This window comes from Salvelinus sp. IW2-2015, unplaced genomic scaffold (assembly GCF_002910315.2).
Source record: "Salvelinus sp. IW2-2015 unplaced genomic scaffold, ASM291031v2 Un_scaffold2207, whole genome shotgun sequence".
Lineage (NCBI taxonomy): Eukaryota > Metazoa > Chordata > Actinopteri > Salmoniformes > Salmonidae > Salvelinus > Salvelinus sp. IW2-2015.
The window spans coordinates 83,550-105,428 of NW_019943537.1; the positions used below are offsets into that span (position 1 = coordinate 83,550).

General features: G+C 46.2%; 2 protein-coding genes and 1 pseudogene across 2 annotated transcripts in view; 1 reads left to right on the forward strand and 2 right to left on the reverse strand.

Moving 5' to 3' along the window:
* Positions 1-445: 445 nt before the first annotated feature.
* On the forward strand, positions 446-9,715 carry LOC112073284 (extracellular calcium-sensing receptor-like; annotated as a pseudogene).
* A 1,471-nt stretch (positions 9,716-11,186) lies between these two features.
* On the reverse strand, positions 11,187-16,557 carry LOC112073285 (extracellular calcium-sensing receptor-like). The gene is made up of 11 exons (XM_024140613.1): positions 16,313-16,557; positions 15,313-15,491; positions 14,991-15,094; positions 14,003-14,182; positions 13,368-13,768; positions 13,037-13,232; positions 12,615-12,824; positions 12,418-12,541; positions 12,072-12,265; positions 11,712-11,993; positions 11,187-11,609 (listed from the first exon to the last, which is right to left on the reverse strand). The coding sequence occupies exons 1-11, from the start codon at positions 16,555-16,557 to the stop codon at positions 11,187-11,189; spliced, it is 2,538 nt and encodes an 845-aa protein (XP_023996381.1).
* Positions 16,558-17,740: 1,183 nt separating this feature from the next.
* Positions 17,741-21,879, reverse strand: part of LOC112073280 (1-phosphatidylinositol 4,5-bisphosphate phosphodiesterase eta-1) — a 32,393-nt gene continuing 28,254 nt past the window's right edge. The window contains exon 7 of the mRNA XM_024140610.2: positions 17,741-21,679. Coding sequence (XP_023996378.2) covers positions 18,882-21,679 — 2,798 coding nt within the window. The 3' untranslated portion in view covers positions 17,741-18,881. The remainder of the gene's footprint in view (positions 21,680-21,879) is intronic.

A 21,879-nucleotide genomic window follows, 5' to 3' on the forward strand; every position in this document is an offset into this window, starting at 1 on the left:
AGAGGAAAAGGGGGAGAGAGTTAGAGAGAGAAGAGAAGAGAAAGAGAGGAGAGGGAGAGTAAGAGGGAGAACGAACAAGCTCCCCTACAGGACACAGAATGGTGTTTGGTTCTTCATGGTTGCACTCTTGTCGACTGTGGCAACCAGTTCGACAATTGTGTTTGGACTCCACATTTCATTCCTACTGCACATGCTGACCCCCGCCCCTAAACCACCTTCCCCATGCCCTCCAATCTCCCCCTGCATACCCACTCCTCCTCCAACTCGCCTCTCCCAAACACTCCCCCTGCAACCCCTGCACCCCCTGCTCCCCGCTTTTATAGTGTGTCAACCTCGGCACTGACCTATAAAGGAGGGATAAGAGCAGTAAGCATGCAGAGAGAGGGGGAGAGACAGAGTAGCTATAGGGTAGGAAATATATGACCTTTACCTATTCTATAATTGCATGATACTGAACTCCTCATCTCTGAGCCTTCTATTGACTACTCCTTTGCCTCATCTCCTCCGCTGTCCTGTCGTCTGCGGGAGCAAGTTTAGTCTGAATGGGATCGTACCGAGAGGAGTGATGTGATTCTGGGAGTCTGTTTGAGGATCCACTATTCACTGTGTTCTCTGAGCACTTTTTCAATCAGAACCCTCAGCAGTCCAAATGTGAGGGTTGAGTATCATCTACTGGACTGGACTGGACTTTGACTAGACTGGTATGTGTGTCTGCGCCCTTCTCTAAAAGGCAGAGATAGCACCGCTACTATAAAAGCCACTCATGATAGTGTTTACCAACCTGGTCCGGAGACTACTGGGTTCCTTGATTAAATTGGTGAATAGTTACTTTCATGAAATGTACTTGGTGAATAGTACATTTTGAATTAGTACATTGGGTGGAAAATACTACTCTTGGAATAGTACATTGGTGATAGTACATTGGATCTCAAATATGTGTGCATTAATTTGTGTATTCTTGTTTTTCAATCTATATCCTGTTGTTTTCTAAGCAATGTACCTTTTAAAGATAAAGTATTTTAATTTATCTATCTTGACAAAGTAATTTGTTTTCTCCTCTCAACCTTAAGACAACACTCTCTCCACAACAGGCCCTTAAGAAGGTGCACAGGTTTCAACACCTCTAGAGCGATTTTAAAACTTAGAGAATTGATTGAATGTTCCTTTTCAGTATTTACCAGTTTTGGGATTTCAGAGCGCGCAGACTTATGGCGTCTTTGCTGTAATGAGATCAACAGAAAACCTGACCTTTGCAAAACATCACACTCGGATACCATCTACAGCAACTGCCAGATAGGCTGGGGAGTATCTGCTCCGTGCCGTTGCCATGTCATGGCGCAGTGGGACAGAGAAGAGTTTCTTATTGGATGAGAATTGTTCTGGGTACCCACCGGTTGCTAGGGATTGTGTGGAGAGACCAGGGTCCCACACTCATCGCATCTAGTCGTGTCCTACGGGTTGTTTCCGGAGTTCCGATGGTAAAGTACAGAACAGATAATGAAGATGACACACTATTGGAATGTCTGTCTTGTATTCAAATCCACTTTGTGAGGAGAACCAGCATGTTTAGGTCTTAATGTGTCCAGGCATGAAAACCTTTCTATTTCATTAATCATTGGAAGAATAAAATGTATCCTTGTTATATTTACACTCCCTCAGGTGAGTCACTCGCCACGTGTTCCTGTCTGAGCGACGGAGCAGTACCCATTCTTCTTCAGAACCATCCCAGTGATATCCTTCCAGGTCGTCTCTAAGAAGGCTACAATGACATGATTAGACAGTGGGAACCGATCACTCCATGCTGTCCTACTATACACTTTATACTGGTGTACGGCATTTTACTGTTACATGATAAGGTAAATTCCAAATAAAAAGCCTAGATTAAGGTTAAATCACACAAAGGTGCACAAACTAATGTATCTAATTTATGTCTTGATCACTCTATATCACCTGTCTCTGTAATACATCCTTAATGTCTAATCTCTGTTGATGTGATTCTCAGGTGCGAGCCATGATTTCAGTCTACGTCGGTTGGGTTGGACCTGGAGTGGCCTGGTGTTCCAGTGATTGATGACTACGGCTTTCACAGCTGCCCGGTCTTCCAGTCAAACGCCTGGGCCGAGTCAGGGGGCTGTGTGGCCTATTCCCAGTCCTTGCCCCAAAGACACCGCCCCACAGAGCTGCAGAGGATCGTGGGAGAGATCAAGAGCTCCTCTGCATCGTGTGGTGGTTAGTGTATCTCTCTTCTTTTTCCAGTTTACATAGAGTCCAATGAAGTTCTTTCAGGGCTGTCGAGGTGTCTGCTTGGGGGGGGGGGGAATACACGACTGTTATTATAATCGAAGAGAATTCTCTTGGTAGATAATGCGGTCGGCATTTGATTGTAAGGAATTCTAGGTCAGGTGAACAAAAGGACTTGAGTTCCTGTGTGTTGTTATGATCACACCACGACTCGTTAATCATAAGGCATACACCCCCGCCCTTCTTCAAAACAAAGAGATSTTTGTTTCTGTTGGCGCGATGCGTGAAGAAACTAGGTGGCTGTACCGACTCTGATAACGTATCCCGAGTGAGCCATGTTTCCGTGAAACAGAGAATGTTACAATCTCTGATGTCTTTCTGGAAGGCAACCCTTGCTCAGATTTCGTCTACCTTGTTGTCAAGAGACTGGACATTGGCGAAAGTACACTTGGAAGCGGTGGGCGATGTGCCCGTCTACGGAGCCTGACCAGAAGACCGCTCCGTCTGCCCCTTCTGCGGCGCCGTTGTTTTGGGTCGCCTGCTGGGATCCGATCCATTGTCCTGGGTGGTGGACCAAACAGAGGATCCGCTTCGGAAAAGTCGTATTCCTGGTCATAATGTTGGTAAGTTGACGTTGCTCTTATATCCAATAGTTCTTCCCGGCTGTATGTAACAAGACTTAAGATTTCCTGGGGTAACAGTGTAAGAAATAATACATAAAAAAACAAAATACTGCATAGTTTCCTAAGAACGCGAAGCGAGGCGACCATCTCTGTCGTGCCTTAGACCACTTCTTAATTCCTTGTTGTTGTTGCGTGTATTGTTTTGTATTGTTATCTATTACTGCACTGTTGGAACATAGGCATTTCATTACACCCACAATAACATTTWGCAAAATATGTGTACGCAACCAATCAAATTAGATTTGTGTGTGTGTGTCTCTTGATTCATCACAGCCTCATTATTAGCCTGGAGCTAAAGACCCCTTAACAGACACCAAGCAATAAACAAAAGAAAGAAAGAAAGAAAGAGAGAGAGAGAGAGAGAGAGAGAGAGAAAGAGGGAGTAGAGAAGAAGAGAGAGAGAGGAGAAAGAGAGTAGAGAGAGGGAAAGGGATGGGAGGAGAGAGAGAGAAGAAGAGAGAGAGAGAGAGAGAGAAGAGAGAGAGAGAGAGAGAAGAGAAGGAGAGAGAGAGAGAGAAGAGAGAGAGAGAAAGAGGGAGAGAGAGATAGAGAGAGAAAAGAGGGAGAGAGAGGGAGAGGAAGAGGGAGAAGAACAGCTCACCTACAGGACACAGAATGGTGTTTGTTCTTCACTGGTTGCACTTTTCGTGTGGCAACAGTTCACATATTCGTGTTTGACACTCCCACATCTCATCTCCTACCTGCAACTCTGACCCCCCCCCCCCCCTACACCCCTCCCCTGCCCCCTCCAATCCTCCCCCCTGCATACCCCCACCTCCTCCTCCAACTCCCTCCCCAACCACTCCCCTGCAACCCCCTGCCACCCCTCTCCCCGCCTTATAGTGTCAACCTCCACTGACACTATAAAAGAGAGGGATAGAGAGTAAGCATGAGAGAGAGGGGAGAGACAGAGTACAGCTATGAGGGTCAGGAAATATATGAACCTTTACCTATCTATAATCATGATACTGAACTCCTCCTCTCTGAGCTTCTATTGAACTACTCCTCTGCCTCATCCTCCTCCCGTCCTGTCGTCTGCGGAGCAGTTCAGTCTGAATGGGATGTACCAGAAGGGTGATGTGATTCTGGAGGTCTGTTTGAGGTCCACTACTTCACTGTGTTCCCTGAGCTATCTTTCACATCAGAACCCCAGCAGCTCCACTGTGAGGGGTGAGTATTCATCTACTGGACTGGACTGACTTGACTGGACTGGATGTGTGTCTGCACCTCTCCTAAAAAGGACAGATAGACATCCCTACTATAAGAAGCCCACTATGATCAGTGTTAACCAACCCTGGTCCCGGAGACCTACTGGGTTCTTGTTACATTGGTGAATAGTACATTGAAATGTACATGGTGAATAGACATTTGAATAGTACATTGGTGAATAGTACATTGAATAGTACATTGGTGAATAGTACATTGCGATCTCAAAATATGTGTGAATTAATTTGTGTATTCCATTGTTTTCAATCATTATTCCTGTTTTCTAAGCAAATGTACCTTTAAGATAAAGCTATTTATTATCTATCCTTGACAAAAGTAATTTGTTTTCTCCTCTCAACCCCTTAAGACAACACTCTCTCACACACACCCCTTAAGAGAGTGCACAGGGTTCAACACCTCTAGAGCGATTTAAAACATTTAGAAATTGATTGAATGTTCCTTTTCAGTTTTACCAGTTTGGTTTCCAGCAGGCCCAGACTATGGCGTTTGCTGTAAATGAGATCAACAGGAACCCTGACCTTCTGCCAAACATCACACTCGGATACCAACTCTACGACAACTGCCAGAAGCTGGGAGTATCGCTCCGTGCTGCCATGTCATTGGCCAGTGACAGAGAAAGAGTTCTTATTGGATGAGAATTGTTCTGGGTCACCCCCGGTGCTAGGGATTGTGGGAGACCCAGGGTCCACACACTCCATGCCCATCTCCAGTGTCCTAGGGCTGTTCCGGGTTCCCATGGTAAATCAGAAAGAATAGAAAGATGACAACACTATTGGAAATGTCCTTCTTGTATTCCAAATCCCCACTTTGAGTGAGAAACAGCATGTTTAGGTCTTAATGTGTCCAGGCATGAAACCTTTCTATTTCATTAATTCATTGAAGAATAAAAATGTATCATTGTATATTTCACTCCCTCCGGTGAGTCACTACGCCACGTGTTCCTGTCTGAGCGACCGGAGCAAGTACCCATCCTTCTTCAGAACCATCCCCAGTGATTCCTTCCAGGTCGTCTCTAAGAAGGCTACAATGACATGATTAGACAGTGAACCGTCAGCTCCCATGTGTACTCACTATACATTTATACTGTGTAACGGCATTTACTGTTAATGATAAGGGTAAATAAATAAAAAAGCTAGATAAGGTTAAATAAAAATGACAAAACTAATGTATCTAATTTATGTTGATCACTCTATACTCACCTGTCTCTGTAATAAACATCAGTAATGTCTAATCTCTGTTATGTGAGACGTCGGTTGGGTTGGACCTGGGTGGGCCTGGTGTTCAGTGATGATGACTACGGATTTCACGCTGCCCGGTCCTTCCAGTCAAGCCTGGCCGAGTCAGGGGGCTGTGTGGCCTATTCCCAGGTCCTGCCCAAAGACAACCGCCCCACAGAGCTGCAGAGGATCGTGGGAGAGATCAAGAGCTCCTCTGCTCGTGTGGTGGTYGTGTTCTCCGTCGAGGCCTACCTGCTCCCTCTGGTGGACGAGGTTCAGAGATGATTTTATCTTGATGGTTCATCTAAAATAACACTTACAATACATTCACATTTTAGTATCAGAGGCTCTAATCCAGAGAGATTTACACTTCATAATAATAATATTAGTAATACCATTTAGCAGATCCTTTTATCAGAAGCCACTTACAGTCAGTGATGTGTGATTATATTTTACGTATGGGTGGCCCTGGACAGTTAGTGCATCCATCCTAAGTTATATAGGGGGAGGGGGAAATCACATATCACAGTAAGTACATTTTTTTCCTCAAAGTATCAGCAAATACATTCTACAGCCATAATAGCTGTAGGATGTTACCCCTCAAACACAAACAGCAGTGTATAAAAGTATTACAGCATATTACCATTGGTGTTCTTGATACCAAGATTATATATAAAATATAAAACCCGTTTTACAAGGTGGTGGTGCAGAATGTGAAGGGTCTCCAGTGGATCGCCAGTGAAGCCTGGACCTCCTCCACTGTGTTTCACACCCCCCGTCTCATGCCCTACCTGGGGGGTACTCTGGGTATCGCCATCCGTCGTGGAGAGATACCCGGACTCYGGGACTACCTGCTTAGCATCCGCCCCGACGACCAACCTGCCAATAACCCCGGAAACAATATGGTGAAGTAGTTTGTTGTCTTTTAACTCCAAACATATTATTACTTRATACATTATGTTTAAAARATTTCAAAGGCTACTTTGCCTATAAATACTACAATACTGAAGAAAAAAACTAGTTTTCCTCTATAACATTTCCTTCTCTGRTCTGGTAAGGTGAGACAGTTCTGGGAGGCTGTGTTTGGGTGCAGGTTGGAGCCCCCAGCAGGTTGGGTGGAYGCTGGGGGTGATGTATGTACAGGTCAGGAGGACCTGAGGGATGTGGAGACTAACTATGGGGACGTGTCTGAGCTCAGGCCGGAGTATAACGRGTATAAGGCAGTGTACGCCCTGGCCCATGCCCTGCATGACCTACTGCAGTGTGTGCCAGGGAGAGGACCTTTCAGTGGGAACCGCTGTGCCAGCCTACAGAGACTGGAGCCCTGGCAGGTGGGACACACACACACAAACAGATGCAGACGTACACTTTGCCAAATGTTTACTTCTGTTTCCTGTTTTCTTAGTCAAGGTCCCCTGACTACATACTGTCTTTTGTCTACATAATCTCCTCCTCTTTCCTCTCTTCCTCTGTTCCCTCCATCCCTCCATCCCCCTCCTCTGACCAGCTGGTCCATTACCTGGAGAGGGTTAACTTCACCACAGGGTTTGGCGATCGCGTTTCTTTCGATAACAAAGGGGACGCCCTGGCCATCTATGACATCATGAATTGGGCGTGGCTCCAGGACGGGAGCATTCAGGTGGAGAATGTGGGTGCGATCGACGAATCAGCCCCCGCAGGACAAGAGCTCACACTGGACGAGGATAGAATTTTCTGGAACTTTGAGTCAAAAAAGGTTATTTAGAAAGTTATATACAGTTGAAGTCAGAAGTTAACATACACCTTAATCCAAATACATMTAAACTCAGTTTTTCACAATTCCTGACATTTAATTATTGTAAAAAATCCCTGTCGTAGGTCAGTTAGGATCACCACTTTATTTTAAGAATGTGAAATGTCAGAGTAATAGTAGAGAGAATTATTTATTTCAGCTTTTATTTCTTTCATCACATTCACAGTGGGGCAGAAGTTTACATACACTCAATTAGTATTTGGTAGCATTGCCTTCAAATTGTTTAACTTGGGTCAAACGTTTCGGGTAGCCTCCCACAAGCTTTCCACAATAAGTTGGGTGAATTTTGGCCCATTCCTCCTGACTGAGCTGATGTAACTGAGTCAGGTTTGTAGGCCTCCTTGCTCGCAAATGCTTTTTCAGTTCTGCCTGCAAATGTTCTATAGGATTGAGGTCAGGGCTTGTATGGCCACTCCAATACCTTGACTTTGTTGTCCTTAAGCCATTTTGCCAACAACTTTGGAATTATGCTTGGGGTCATTGTACATTTGGAAGACCCATTTGCAACCAATCTTTAAACTTACGGACTGATGTCTTGAGCTGTGCTTCAATATATTCACATAGTTTTCCTGCGTCATGATGCCATCTATTTGTGAAGTGCACCAGTCCCTCCTTTTCCCTGTTTCCTCTGCATCTTCCCAAGGTCCTTTGTTTCTGGGATTGATTTGCACTTTTCGCACCAAAGTACGTTCATCTCTAGGAGACAGAACGCGTCTCCTTCCTGAGCGTTATGATGGCTGCGTGGTCCCATGGTGTTTATACTTGCGAACTATTTGTTAGTACAGATGAAGGTGGTACCTTCAGGCGTTTGAAAACCAGAGTTGTTTGGAAACCAGAGTTGTTGAGGTCTACAATTATTTGTCTGAGGTCTTGGCTGATTTATTTTGATTTTCCCATAATGTCAAGCAAAGAGGCACTGAGTTTGAAGGTAGGCCTTGAAATACATTCACAGGTACACCTCCAATTGACTCAAATTATGTAAATTGCCTATCAAAAGCTTCTAAAGCCTTGACATAATTTTCTGTTTTTTCCAAGCTGTTTAAAGGCACAGTCAACTTAGTGTATGTAAACTTCTGACCCACTGGAATTGTGATACAGGGAATTATAAATGAAATAATCTGTCTGTAAACAATTGTTGGAAAAATGACTTGTGTCATGCACAAAGTAGATGTCCTAACCGACTTGCCAAACTATAGTTTCTAAACTTCCCGACTTCAACTGTAGTTATATAGCATATTATCACTACTGCAACAGAAACAGTGTAAAGTTATACCAGTGAGGGCAAAAGAAGCATTTAACATGGGTGTATAAATACGGGGTTTATAAATATGAGCGTATTAAGTCTGAAAATCTCCCTCCTAGGCCGTCATTGTAAATAAGACTTTGTTTTAACTGACTTGCCTAGTTAAATAAAGTTAAATCCCCCTCACCTCTCCTTAGCCCCCACGATCAGTGTGCAGTGAGAGCTGTCCCCCAGGCACCCGTGTAGCCAGGAAGAAGGGAGAGCCTGTCTGCTGCTTCGACTGCATCTCCTGTGCTGAGGGAGAGGTCAGCAACACACAGGTCAGTGAACTGAATATCATTTAATAGAATTTGAGGGGGGTTGGGCTGATGAAACGGTTTTCCACATTTGCTTTGTCTGTCTTTCCTGTCAGACTCGGCCAAGTGCTCGAGATGTCCAGAGGACTTCTGGTCCACCCCGGAGCGTGACTCTGCTCCCTAAGGGTTGAGTTCCTCTCCTACAGGACTCACTGGGCATCTCCTTGATGACCGCTCGTTGCTAGGAGCCCTCATCTGTGCAGTGGTCCTCGGAATCTTCACTCGCTACCGGAAACGCCTGTTGTCAAGGCCAACAACTCTGAGCTGGCTTCCTGCTTCTGCTGTCACTCAAAACTCTGCTTCCTGTGCTCGCTGCTGTTCATTGGCCGGCCCCGGCTGTGGACGTGTCAGCTGAGGCATGCAGCATTTGGTATCAGCTTTGTTCTCTGTGTCTCCTGTATACTGGTGAAGACAATGGTGGTGCTGGCTGTGTTTAGGACCTCTAAGCCGGGGCAGGCCAGCCTGAAGTGGTTTGGTGCTGGGCAGCAGAGAGGAACAGTCCTGATTCTCACCTCATTCCAGGCTGCTATCTGCACAGCCTGGCTGGTTTCAGCCTCTCCAACTCCACACAAAAACACGCGCTACCATAATGATAAGATTGTATATGAGTGTGTGGTGGGGTCGGTAGCAGGGTTCGGAGCGTTGTTAGGCTACATCGGCCTCCTGGCGTTCCTTAGCTTCCTCTTGGCCTTCCTGGCCAGGATCTTCCAGACAACTTCAACGAGGCCAAGTCATCACCTTCAGCATGCTGAACTTCTGTGCCGTGTGGATCTCCTTCTCCCTGCCTACATCAGCTCTCCTGGGAAGTACGCAGACGCTGTGGAGATATTCGCCATCTTAGCTTCCAGCTTTGGCATCCTGGTGGCGCTGTTCGGCCCAAAGTGTTACATCATCCTGCTGAGGCCAGAGAGGAACACAAGAAGGCTCTGATGGGCCGGGCCACAACCAAGACATAGGGAGAATCTCAATTTAATTTCCTTGATTCATCACGTCATCTCTCCTCGCTTTCATCTCAAAACCCATTAGATTGAAGGTCAGGAGGGGCGAGATATCTAACCTCTCATTCATTGGGTTTTGAAAAGGAGACGAGGAGAGAGAACACGAGGAATCCGGAAATGAAAATTGGAGATTCTCCCATAGGCTCAATACCGTAACAACAGTTTACAAGTGGATTCCTCTCCTTGTCTTCTTCACGTCCTCTGCGCTGATCTGATATATGAACACTAGGTGGGAGGTACAATACCTGCCTAGGGATTTGGCTTCACACTATTTCATGGCAAAGAAAGGAAAGGAGAAATGTATAGTAACAGAGTATGATGGTCTCAAATAGTTTGAAGTAGCTCTTTTAGTTTCCATTTCTGTTTGTAGTGTTGATGGCATTAAAATCAAATCAAATCAAGAGATTTTTCGTTCTGTAGTACCCTGGTATGTGTAATGATTATAATTATGAGTTCTGTGACTAAATATTAATCACATAATAAAATGATTTCTTTCCTTGGGCTTGTTAAGTAGGCTTTAGATTGATTTCATGTGTCTGTGTGCGTGGCTTTAATCTTCTAAAGGGATAGTTATCCCCAATGAGTGGTTCTGCATCGAAAAAGCTTTCAATTGATCATCACATGGTGTGGAACATCATAACTCCCTGTTCCTTCTAAAGGGATTCTGCTGCCACACTCAATTCACCAATTCATTAATTATTCATTAATGCACATTTTAATTTGAAATAAAACAATTCTGACTTGAAAGGATGCTTTGAATGTGTTTTTATTGAACAGGTTGAAATTTACAACTATATTTTATTACAATTCAGGGAAACTTGTGTCATACTGGAAAAGAGGAATTACAACCTTATAAAATTTGAAAAGAATGACAACATTTTAATTAACATATCTAATTAAGAATGATTGGTTTTCAGAACTGACTTTCAGGGGAGAAATGGTGTCATTAAAGTCTATTGAGATGGTAAAGAAGAGTCATGTTGTGATTCAGAGAAGATTACTAAAGTGTGTGATCCACTGTTGATTCAATGTAGACTCACTGTTGACTCACTATTGATCATTAGAAACATACAATTCCAGCAGGGTAGGAATGTCCTGTTCATTAGGTATTGTCTGTTAAATAAATAACTTGCTTGTAAAATATTAAACAATGTATCATGTCATTATTTGTTAAGTATTTAACATACAAAACAATAGTGAGATGGGTGTGATTAACTAAACACAATGAAGACTATATTTGGATATCATGTATTTCTTGGTGGTTGTCTAATATGGACATCATGTGTTTCTTGGTGGTTTCTAATTGGACTCATGTGTTTCTTGGTGGTTTCTAATTGGACACATGGTGTTTTTCATTGTTGTTCTAATTTGGACATCATGTGTTTCTTGTGTTTCTAATTGGACATAATGTGTTTTCTTTGGTGGTTTCCTATTTTGACATCATGTGTTTCTGTGTTTTCTCCTCTGGTCTCAGGAGGATGATGTAACATTTTGGCGCGAAGATGCAGAGCAGTAACCCAAAGCTGGAAGCTAAGATGGCGAAAATCTCCACAGCGTCTGCGTACTTCCCAGGAGAGCTGARGTAGGCAGGGATGAAGGAGATCCACACGGCACAGAAGATCAGCATGCTGAAGGTGATGAGCTTGGCCTCGTTGAAGTTGTCTGGGAGTTTCCTGGCCAGGAAGGCTAAGAGGAGACAGAGGGAGGCCAGCAGGCCGATGTAGCCCAGCACCAGAGAGAAGCCYACCACAGAGCCAARCTCACACTCCAGTATGACCTTTGACCCCTTGAGGCCTAGGTCACGGTAAGGCAGAGGAGAGCTCACGGACAGCCACACGGCACAGATGATCACCTYRGTTTACAAACACAATTACAAACACAATTTACTTATCTTATAAATGATTGATTCATTCAGTTAGGTGACTTGAATTTATTTCAATGTTAAAGCTCTCACCTGAACAGTGGTAAAGAGGAAGACACTCCCTCTCTGCTGACCGGGTCCAAACCACCTCATCAGCTGCCCAGCACCGGGCCTGGCTGAGCGGAACGCAGCCAGAACCACGATGGTCTTGACCAGGAGGCAGGAGAGGCAGAGCACGAAGATGACCCCAAACGCCGCCTGGCGGATCCGACACSCCCACACAGAGGGACGCCCAATGAACACCAACGAACACAGGAAGCAGAGCTTGAGTGACAGGAGAAGCAGGAAGCTCAGCTCCGAGTTGTTGGCCCGCACCTGGAAGGGTTACACATACATGGTACCYTAGAAGAATTCTCAATTTGATCCCATTCAACACTTTAWTAAAGCTCTTACCAGAGGGGTGTGGCGGTGGTACACAAAGAACATAAACACAGCCACTGTTGCCACAGCGCCGCACACGGCAACAGTGGTCAGGGTGACGCCCATGACGTCGTTGAAAGAGAGGAACTCGAGCTGACGAGGGACGCAGGCGGTCCGATGGCTGTTGGACCAGAACTCCAGAGGACAGCGGTCACATTGCATAGAGCCTGGGAGATMGAACMKATTACTATAATGARTYAAAAGRATCATTCATTATTCAGTCTAATAKMTCTTAAGTAAGCATTAACACAAAACAGACTGTGGGAATAACCATACACCTCAGTGATGTGAAAAGGCCGATGATATTCAGTTKACTGACCTGTGGTGTTGCTGACCTCTCCCTCAGCACAGGAGATGCAGTCGAAGCAGCAGACAGGCTCCCCCTTCTTCCTGGCTACACGGGTGCCTGGGGGACAGCTGTCACTGCACACTGACACAGGCACCTGTACATGCCATGAAATTAATTTCAATTGAACAAAACCATTCAGTTCATGTTATAAAAATTGTATTTCTTACCGTTTTAGATCCTGTGTTCCACTGGATGGCTGATTGGTTGATGTGGAGATTGGACCCGTCTACACGGCCAATCGTGACAAGTTTGAGCAACCCCTGGGGCGTGGCCTGCCAGTTCACAAGGTCGTACACAGCAGGGACGTCCGCGCCTCGGAAGTAGAACGGCTCCCCAAGTGGAGTGGTGAAGTTAACCTGGTTCAGGTGCTGCAACAGCTTGGAGGAGAGGAGACACAAACATGACCATCACACTGTTAATATGAWGTAATAACTCAAAACATATCCCCATAGTGACTATTAAGTGGACATGAATATTTAATGATATTAAATAACAAAAAAGATTACATTGGCATGACCAAATCCCCCCCCTGACTTATTGAATTGTTTGCAAATCATCTCTAATTAACACGGGCAATAGATGAGAGTACCTCCGCTGGGCTGATGTTGTGAGGAGGGGAGCAGGTGAAGCTMCTGCCCCAGGTAGGGCTGTCTCTCTGGGGGCAGGACAGCAGGCTGTGGAMGGCGTGGGCTGCAGCATACACAGCCAGGTACACGTTATAGGTTATTCTCAGCTGGGATGTGTCTGTGAAAGGGCTCTGTACCCCCTCCAGAGTCTCTGCCCCACTGCAGGAGGCCAGGCGTGGACGAGGGGCACTGGAGGTGGGAGGAGGGGTGTGTGGTAGTGACACAGAGGGGGTTGGAGGAAGGGTAGAGGGGAGCAGAGACGTGCTGTGTCCATGTGCTGCTCCAGGGCTACACCCAAACTCTGTTTCCCAGAGTTCCTTCAACAGGACATCTCCGGGACGACGAGAGGGGTGGAGACTTCGAAGGTGGGCCTCAAAGCCAGGAATAGGTGCACTGCGGATAGCCACACCCACGACGCCCTGAGCGACGTTAAAGAGGGCGGGGTTTCGTAGGAGTTGTCCYCTGGTGCTCCATGCCTCACTGGCCAGGAACTGCCTGTCCGTCACGTTTCTCCTCCCCAGCTCCAGGAGTAACGCCCCCATGTCAGTGTACCAGAGGAAGACCAGGATCACCCGTGCTGTCGAGGCCTGGACTGTGTCTGCTGCTCGCTTCACATCCCTCACCAGGTTGGCCCGGTTGACGGTCTCAAAGAACGCCAGGCACACCCCCGTTCCCCGAATCTCCTCCTCAAACACCTGGGGATCAAATATGAAGCACAGGGAGCTTGAGAAATGGTCACAATACTGATATTAAGTTGATGAAAATATTTGTTTTAAGTATCCAGTATTAGAAATAATGTAAATTAACAAAATTCAGTTGTCTATACAATTGTTTTATGATGTAAATTGAATTCTGCATTTATTTTTCTGTAAACTGACCAAGAACTTATAAATATCGTAGACAAAATTCAAAGTAAAATAAAGAAAGACCTGTATGGCCAGACGACCGTAGTCATTGTCTACAGCGATAGCCCCGACCCAGGTCCATCCCAAGAGCCAGGTGAGCCGGGCCATGGTGAGGGCCTGGTAGACATCACTGGGGATGGTCCTGAAGAAGTTAGGGAACTCCTGTCTGTCACTGAGACAGCCACAGCTGGCCTGGTAACTGATCTGAGGACACCGCCATTGAATCAATKATTTCTCACTAAATACCAGACCAGATGAATTATAATTAATTAAAGCATTATTGCAATCTTTCTAGCTGAGTGTACAAAACATTAAGAACACCTTGAGTTGCACCCCCCTTCGCCCTCAAAACAGCCTCAATTCGTTGGGGACATGGACTCTACAAGGTGTCGAAAGCGTTCCACAGGGATGCTGGTCCATGTTGACTCCAATGCTTCCCACAGTTGTTTCAAGTTGGCTGGATGTCCTTTGGGTGGTGGATCATTCTTGGTACACACGGGTAACTATTGAGCGTGAAAAACCCAGCAGCATTGCAGTCCTTGACACAAACGGGTGTGCCTGGCACCTACTACCATATCACGTTCACAATCTTTTGTCTTGCACATTCACCCTCTGAATGGCCAATATACACAATCCATGTCTCAATTTTCTCAAGGCTTAATAAACTTATTTTAAATCCTTCTTTAACCAGTCTCCTCCCCCTTCATCTACAACGATTGAGGTGGATTTAACAAGTGACATCAAGAAGGGATCTTAGCTTTCATTTGGATTCACTTGGTCAGTCTATGTCATGGAAGAGCAGGTGTTCCTAAAGTTTTGTCCACTCAGTATATAACCTGGTTGTTGAGAGAGCGACTAAGGACACAATCACATCAATCTTTTTTTTATGAAGTACTAAATACCCTCAAAAAATATCTCAGTAAAAACTAGACTATCTGAAATATGATGAATTAACGTATTATGGAAATTGTTCTAGCCATTGCACTTCCTGGTTGTGTGGAGAGAGACTGACCACAGGCACAGAGAGCGGCCCCAGGGTCCTAGCCAGGATGATGGTCTGAGTGGACGATGCATCACCAATGACCAGAGGTACAGGGCAGTCACTAGATGTCCGTGCTGCACAGGACAGAATACACATAACATGGTTGTTTAATCAGAACTACATGATACCAAGTACATAAGCTACAGTATTTGTTAATCATTTAGTGTAGGATCTCCACAATATTATTGGCTATTTGGCAAATACATTTCAAAACATTTWAATTTTAGGTAAAGATGAGGTTGAGGTTAGTGGTTAAAATCACATTTGAGGTTAGAAAGCTCTGTAGTTTCACATCTGATGTTCCCCCCTGACACCAGGGACAGTGCCCCTCGCAGGCTCCAGGGGTGCAAACTACAGCTGTCCAGGATACGGTAGCCCAGCCGGACCCCCGGCAGCAGGAAGGGGTTACGGTTAATCTCGTCCACCGCAAACACCAGCGCATGTGCCCATTGCAATGGTTCTTCTTGGAAACTGAGAGCAGGGATGTGAAACATGAGAAAGGAGAGAGAGTGAGAATGACAGAGAAACATTRAACATGTGTAATTGAGCATGATGTAAGCCTGTAATCAGATGAATGTAAGTTATTGTGAGGAGAAACAACATTCAACATAAAACAGCCCAACAAAAATATATGTCATGTTTAACACGACGGAAAAATACCCCAGCAATATTATTTCGGTGTTTGCATTTACAATAAATATGCCGTGCCTCATTGTACTCAGAGAAATAGAGCGTTGTACTACAGCAAATACAGTCTCTCTGAGAAGATACACAGTAGAATTGAGGAGAGAAGTTGGACAAAAACAAAGACGGAAATTGTTTTGCAGACAATTTGTTAACATCAGATTTGAAATTGTCTGCAAAACAATTAGCAATTCATTTTGAAGTGATTATGATTCTGTGTAAAAAGTAAAACATTTAACATTTCAATTTGACTTGATTAAGATTCTGTGTAAAAAGTAAAAGACCAATGTTCCATTTTCCAGTACAGTACCTAACAGTCTTCTGAAGAGAACAACATTTAGATCAAATCTGACATGAAACAAAAATAAGGCTTTGAAAATAAATAAAGAAAAGTGTCCTGCTAAAATTAAATGCTGTTCCAAAATGAAAAAAAATGACTTACATCAAAAGAATAAACAAGGATTAAAATCTCATTTCAACAAGCTTTGAAAAGAAAGACGCAAGAAATGATCAAAATGGGATAAAAAAAAGTTAGAGAACAGAAATAAACGAAAMAACTTACTTGACACAGGACTGCAGGTCAGGGGGATGTAAACTAAGGAACTTACTTGACACAGGACTGCAGGTCAAGGGGTTGGCTGAAGCTCAGGTCTGGAGCAGGAGGGAGGTTATGGAAGGGGATGAGACACCCGATCACGACTTCACCTTCCTGGGAGAGACCACGGTCATCCAGACCAACCGAACGATCCCATCGTGAACACACAGTTGCCTGAACCATCCCTGACCAATCCCTGCCCAGCCAGGGCAGTAGCAGGGGAATGGCCGGTGTCAGCCAGCAGAACCAGGGGGACATGGGGGAGCTCCACTGGATGCACAGGCAGGCAGGAAGTTGACCAGACCAGACCAAAACCTGTCCCAATGTAATTTCTAAATACTGATAAAAACATGAACAACTACAGCACAGTTGTAATGATGAAACATACAGATGAGTCAAAAGAGTGTTAAGATTATGATCAGAAATCCTCCCTGTCTTTACATCCAGCCTGGTGGGGGAAAGTTAATGGACTTCCTACCTGTTAAYATGCGCCCAGATTATTTATGTAGCACAGATCAGCCTCAGTGGTTCTCCGTCAGGTGAACACAAGCTTGAGCTGCTTGGGTAGTCGACCAGTCTCTATCTCCCAGCGTTTGGTCTGGCAGCAGCCTCCTCTGATCTGGCCCAGTGCAGGGTAAGGGAGGGTATTTATAATGACCAGAGATCATAGAGAAGACACAGAGTAAACAAGATGACACACTGAGACCCTAAATCACAGGTCTCCTGAGTGTTGCTGTTAGGGATAATGGCTTGACACAAAACGATTAGAGACAAGTAAGGGTGACAGGGGTACTTCACATTTTGAAAAATATGTTTTTAGTTTTGTGCTCCACCAATCATGGAAGTATGGAGGGGTGAGGAAGGAGGGTGATGGGGGTACAAGGACCGGGACTAAAGGGATAGTGTGACTTAATCTCCAAATAATAGTTTGAAGATTTAGATGGTCACAGCTGCTCTTTCTCTCATCTCCCTTACTGCTCATTTCACAAACAATTACATCCCATTATCCACACACAGCAAGATACAAAAACACAGGCAAGGGGGGGGGACTGTGTGTGTGTGCGTGTGCATGTATTAACGTGTGTTGTGACCGGGGCATGATGACTTTGTGTGTGTGTGCGTGCGTATGTGTGTGTGGTGTTGTGTGTGTGTGTGTGTGTGTGTGTGTGTGTGTGTGTGTGTGTGTGTGTGTGTGTGTGTGTGTGTGTGTGTGTGTGTGTGTGACATGCCATGGCAAGAGCAGTTGCATACCCCAGTGGCTACCACACAATAAACGTAGAATACAATTAGAGAGTGTGTCGGTGAGTGAGAAATAGGGTGGAAAATAGTGCAGAGAAATGGAGAGAAAGATGGTGGAAAATAGAGAGAAGGAAAGAGACCAAAAACAAACATCAAGATAAGCAAATAGAAGACCAGTAATCAAACAGACAGACATGCTGCGTTCAAGTCAAATGTTTTATGAATTTTATTACATCAGTAGGAAAATGCTCACAGTAATGTTCCGAGTGACCATACAAAGAAAAAAGGATGGGTTTAACACTGAAAAGAAGAATAAAAACATGCAACTTGGGCCAGTCGAAAAACCCTTATCTACCTATTCCACTGTGTGTTTCAGTTCTTGTAAACATTTCAATTTTTTTTAATAACCAGCCCCCAATTTCCCCCCCTTTTTTTGCAGCCTGTATGAAATTAACTGTAAAAAAAATTCAAGCATTTAAACTCAAAAAGTTACAAATATGTGATCATGTTTAAGAGCTTAGAAAGTGAGAGGTCAGAGCAAGCAAGAAGTCCGAGTATTTCATCCAATCCCACTATTACTTATTCTGTGAAAAGATYGTAGTACACTGTGATGTCTACAGATCGATGCATAGTCATGCTGGACATTTAACATGCAGAAAACGGCACAACTAAATGACAACASCTTAAATTAAAAACTAATCTACAGTAGAATAAGTACCAACAACACCAGCACACAGAGGACAGTCAAAGGAGAAGGAACACTTGAGGAAGATCTTTGATGAAACAGATCCCATCCCTTAAAAGTGGTCCGTCCCCCACTGGGCACACACTGGTTGAATCAACATTGTCTCCATGCCATTTCAATGTTGAACTAACGTGGAATAGACATTGCATTGATGTCTGTGGGCCTCTGATAATACTAATACACATTTAAAATGTACAAAGACCAAGAKAACACTTCCCTTCAGAGTTAAACACATTTGTAAAGTTTCCTTATTTTCTGCTTTATAGTAGATGGCGTTAGCTTGAATAYGAAGTAGAATTACAGGAACAGACAGGACAGGAAATGGGTACAATCAAAGTAGGAAGTAGTTTAATAACAGTCTGTTCCAAACTACATTTAAAGAACATTCTGATAAGGACATGAAGAAGAACAAAAAACATTTACATTTACAGTCAAGACTGTCAGACCCAATCAGGTAGTTGACTTTATATCTGAAAGTATTACTGGACAGCCCAACCAGGATATKTGTTTTTCCTCTGTCCTAAGCAGGAAGCTGATTTGCTGCATTTTGGAAGTACATTATACATCATTCTATGTAGGTGATAACCAGGAAGTGGGTTCAGAGTCTGAGCAGGAAGTAGACCTCCGGTTCTGATTGTATACAGAAGTCTGTGGGCAGCAAAGAGTCATCATGATAATGATCACCATAGTGATCTCCAAATCCATACCCCAGTGTGGTGCACCCCCCCTCAGGCAGCCCCCTGTCCTCCAGCTGGTCCAGGTAGCCCGCTATGTAGGAGCCTGTGGAGTGTCTGTTAGCTGGYGGGTTCTGACCTGCTGCTACTTTAGRACGCAGCACTACCCCTCCCACGCTGGAGGGGGRGCTCATGTCCRGGGACTTRAGAGCCTCCRGCWGCCTCTCTCGAGCGCGATTGTTGATGTGACGGACACGGCTCTGGCTCCGAGAGGAAAGGCGGCGGGAGAGGAGGGGGGGGGAATCCTCCTGGGCATCGGGGACAAAGTTTGAGGGGGGGCAGGGGCGTGATGGGGGAATGAAGGGTTTGGGGGGTAACTGAGGTAACTGGGGCAGCTGGGGAGACTGGGGTCTGTCCCGGTCTCTGTCATCCCCCTCCAGGGTGACTAGTTTGCGTAACTGCTCAGTGAGGGGGTCTGCAGACTGCAGCCGTTGAGACAGACCCCCAAGGCCCCTCATCCTCCTCCGCTCCTTCATACAGGGGGTGATAAAGCTGCGGCTGATAATGTTGTACTTTCTGTGGAAGTTGCAGGAGATGTCCTCTGATGTCAGGTCACCCAGAGACTTGGACTTGCAGGGGCTGGGGGCTGTGGATGGTCTGAGGATAGGTAGAGGAGGGGTGAGGGTGGAGCCCAAAAGGGGCAGTGATGGGCGACCAGATTGGGGTTGGAGCTGGGTTTGTGGCTTGGGCTGGGTGTCTGATTGGGGTTGGGTTTGGGTCAGGCGTTGGAGCTGGGTATATGATTGGGGTTGGGGTTGGAGGTGGGTGTCTGATTTGGGTTGGGGTTGGGCCTGGGGAAGGGGCTGGGTGTGTGATTGGGGCTGGGGTTGGGGCTGGGTGTAGTGGGAGGCCGAGGCAGTGGAGGGTCTGAAGCAGTCGTAGTCTTGCTGGCTGTGGTCCACACTACAGTCTGAGCTGAGGGAGTACAGGCCTCTGTCTCTGGGGAGGCTAACAGACCTTGGACCAGACACAACAGACAGACACCCTGAGGAGGAGAACACATTCTGGTAGCAGGCTGACGCTTCTCCCTGACCCTGTCCTTCCCCTGTCCCACCCTGGTAGCCCCTGGTCTGGGACTGGGTGGGACCACTGTAACTGTGCTGCTGGGTGAAGGCTCTGGTAATGTGTTTGCAATGGGTGGAGGAGTGGCTGTTCAGGAGGAGGGGGCTGGGGATGGGGGGCCCTTTGCAGGGGGAGGGCTGAGTTTGAGGGGTTATTGATGGGGCTTGGCGAGGGGAGGGCTGGTGTGAGGGCTGTTTGAGGGGTGAAGGACACTGGGGGAGCTGGAGTTGGGGTGCATGCCGGGGATAGGGGTATAGTTGGGTAAGCTGGCTTTGGGGAGCAGCATAGCATTTAATTGGGCTGGTAGCGCCCCAGGTATGGTTGTGTCTCGGTAATGTCAGGGTCATCTCCAGTGGATCCTCGTCCACGTTCACTTCCACCTCCATCAGGCTACTTCCTTCCGTGTCATGGCACAACAGGAATTGGTCAGATACTGTGCTGTTATTGGACGGGAACCCGTAACCCCACGACAACCCCCACTCTCCCACTGACCCCAACCCTTTAGGATCACAGTCACCCCCGTAGCCCTGTCCTGTCTCCTCCACCACACCCCTCCGTGAGCCCACCCAGCTGCCATTGCCTTCTACCCCCAGGAGAGGCGGCACCTTGGCTGGGGAAGGCTCCAGGCTTCCCATGGGTGTGCTCTCCTCAGAGTCAGCCTGGATGTTGCCGATGGTCTGCTTCCTCAGGTTGTAGACAGAGACTGGAGACAAGACCTCCTCATCCAGGATGGTATAGACCTCTTCCAGCTRCGTGGTCTCAGGACTGGAGAAGAGAAGGGGGGCAGAGGGGTCTGTGTGGGAGGTCTTGGGGTGGGGTGGGAGTAGGTTCTGGTTCGCGTGGTTAGGGGTCTGGCTTGCCTTTCGAGGAGTGATAGGTCCGTTTATTGCCTTGCGGGGGGAGGTGGTGGTCTGTGGGTCATTATATCGGGTGGTATAGTCTATGGTGACCTTATAGGGTGTGCTGGAGTCCCAGACAGCAGGATGGGACAYACAGGACATGACACTGAGGGCGTGGGGGTCAGAGTTCATTGTGAAATCATTCTGGTCGCCGGTGAGGTCAAACTGACCAATCAGAGCGGAAATAGACCCGTAGGTGGTGTCGTTGCCAAGGGATACGGTGTCAATGAGTTGTGAGATGATGCTGTCCTGTAGGGGGACGGGGCTCTGCAGATCGGACCGGTCCACATTCAGTAGGGAGATGGGGGGCTCAGGGGAAGAGGATGAAGGAGAGGAGGAAGTAGCTGGTGTGTTTGTTGTACTAAGTAATGTTGTCTCTGGTCTGCTCTCAGTAGGTACGTGTAAACAGTTGCTCTCTGTCTCTGTTGAGCTGCTGAGGTGACACAACGTCCTTTGGCGAGAAGAAACATCCTCAGCTTTGCTGACTCTGTCCTGTGATTGGTCTTTGGAGTGATCATCTACAGTTCCTCCTACTCGGCCAATGACCAGGTAGGTCTCACCGGATTGGTCAGACTCTGTGGTGTTATCCTGTGCGTTGTTGTGATTGGTGGAAGGGGTGGACACTTTGTGCTCAAGGGAGGCGAATGATTCGACGATGAGTTCCACAGAGTGGGACCTGGGCTGGTTAAAGGGGGAGGTTCCTATGGAAACAGACAAGTTAGACAGTCAGTAAAGGTTCAAACATATCACAGCCGTACGTAGAACACCAAGCCAACCAACAACCAACCGACACATTCCGTCCAATACGAGCCAATAGCAACACAGAGACCAATGGAATGTACCACCAAATACGACTGTGAGAGGGGTGTTGGAGAATGAGGCTGTGCAGGTAACAGAAGGA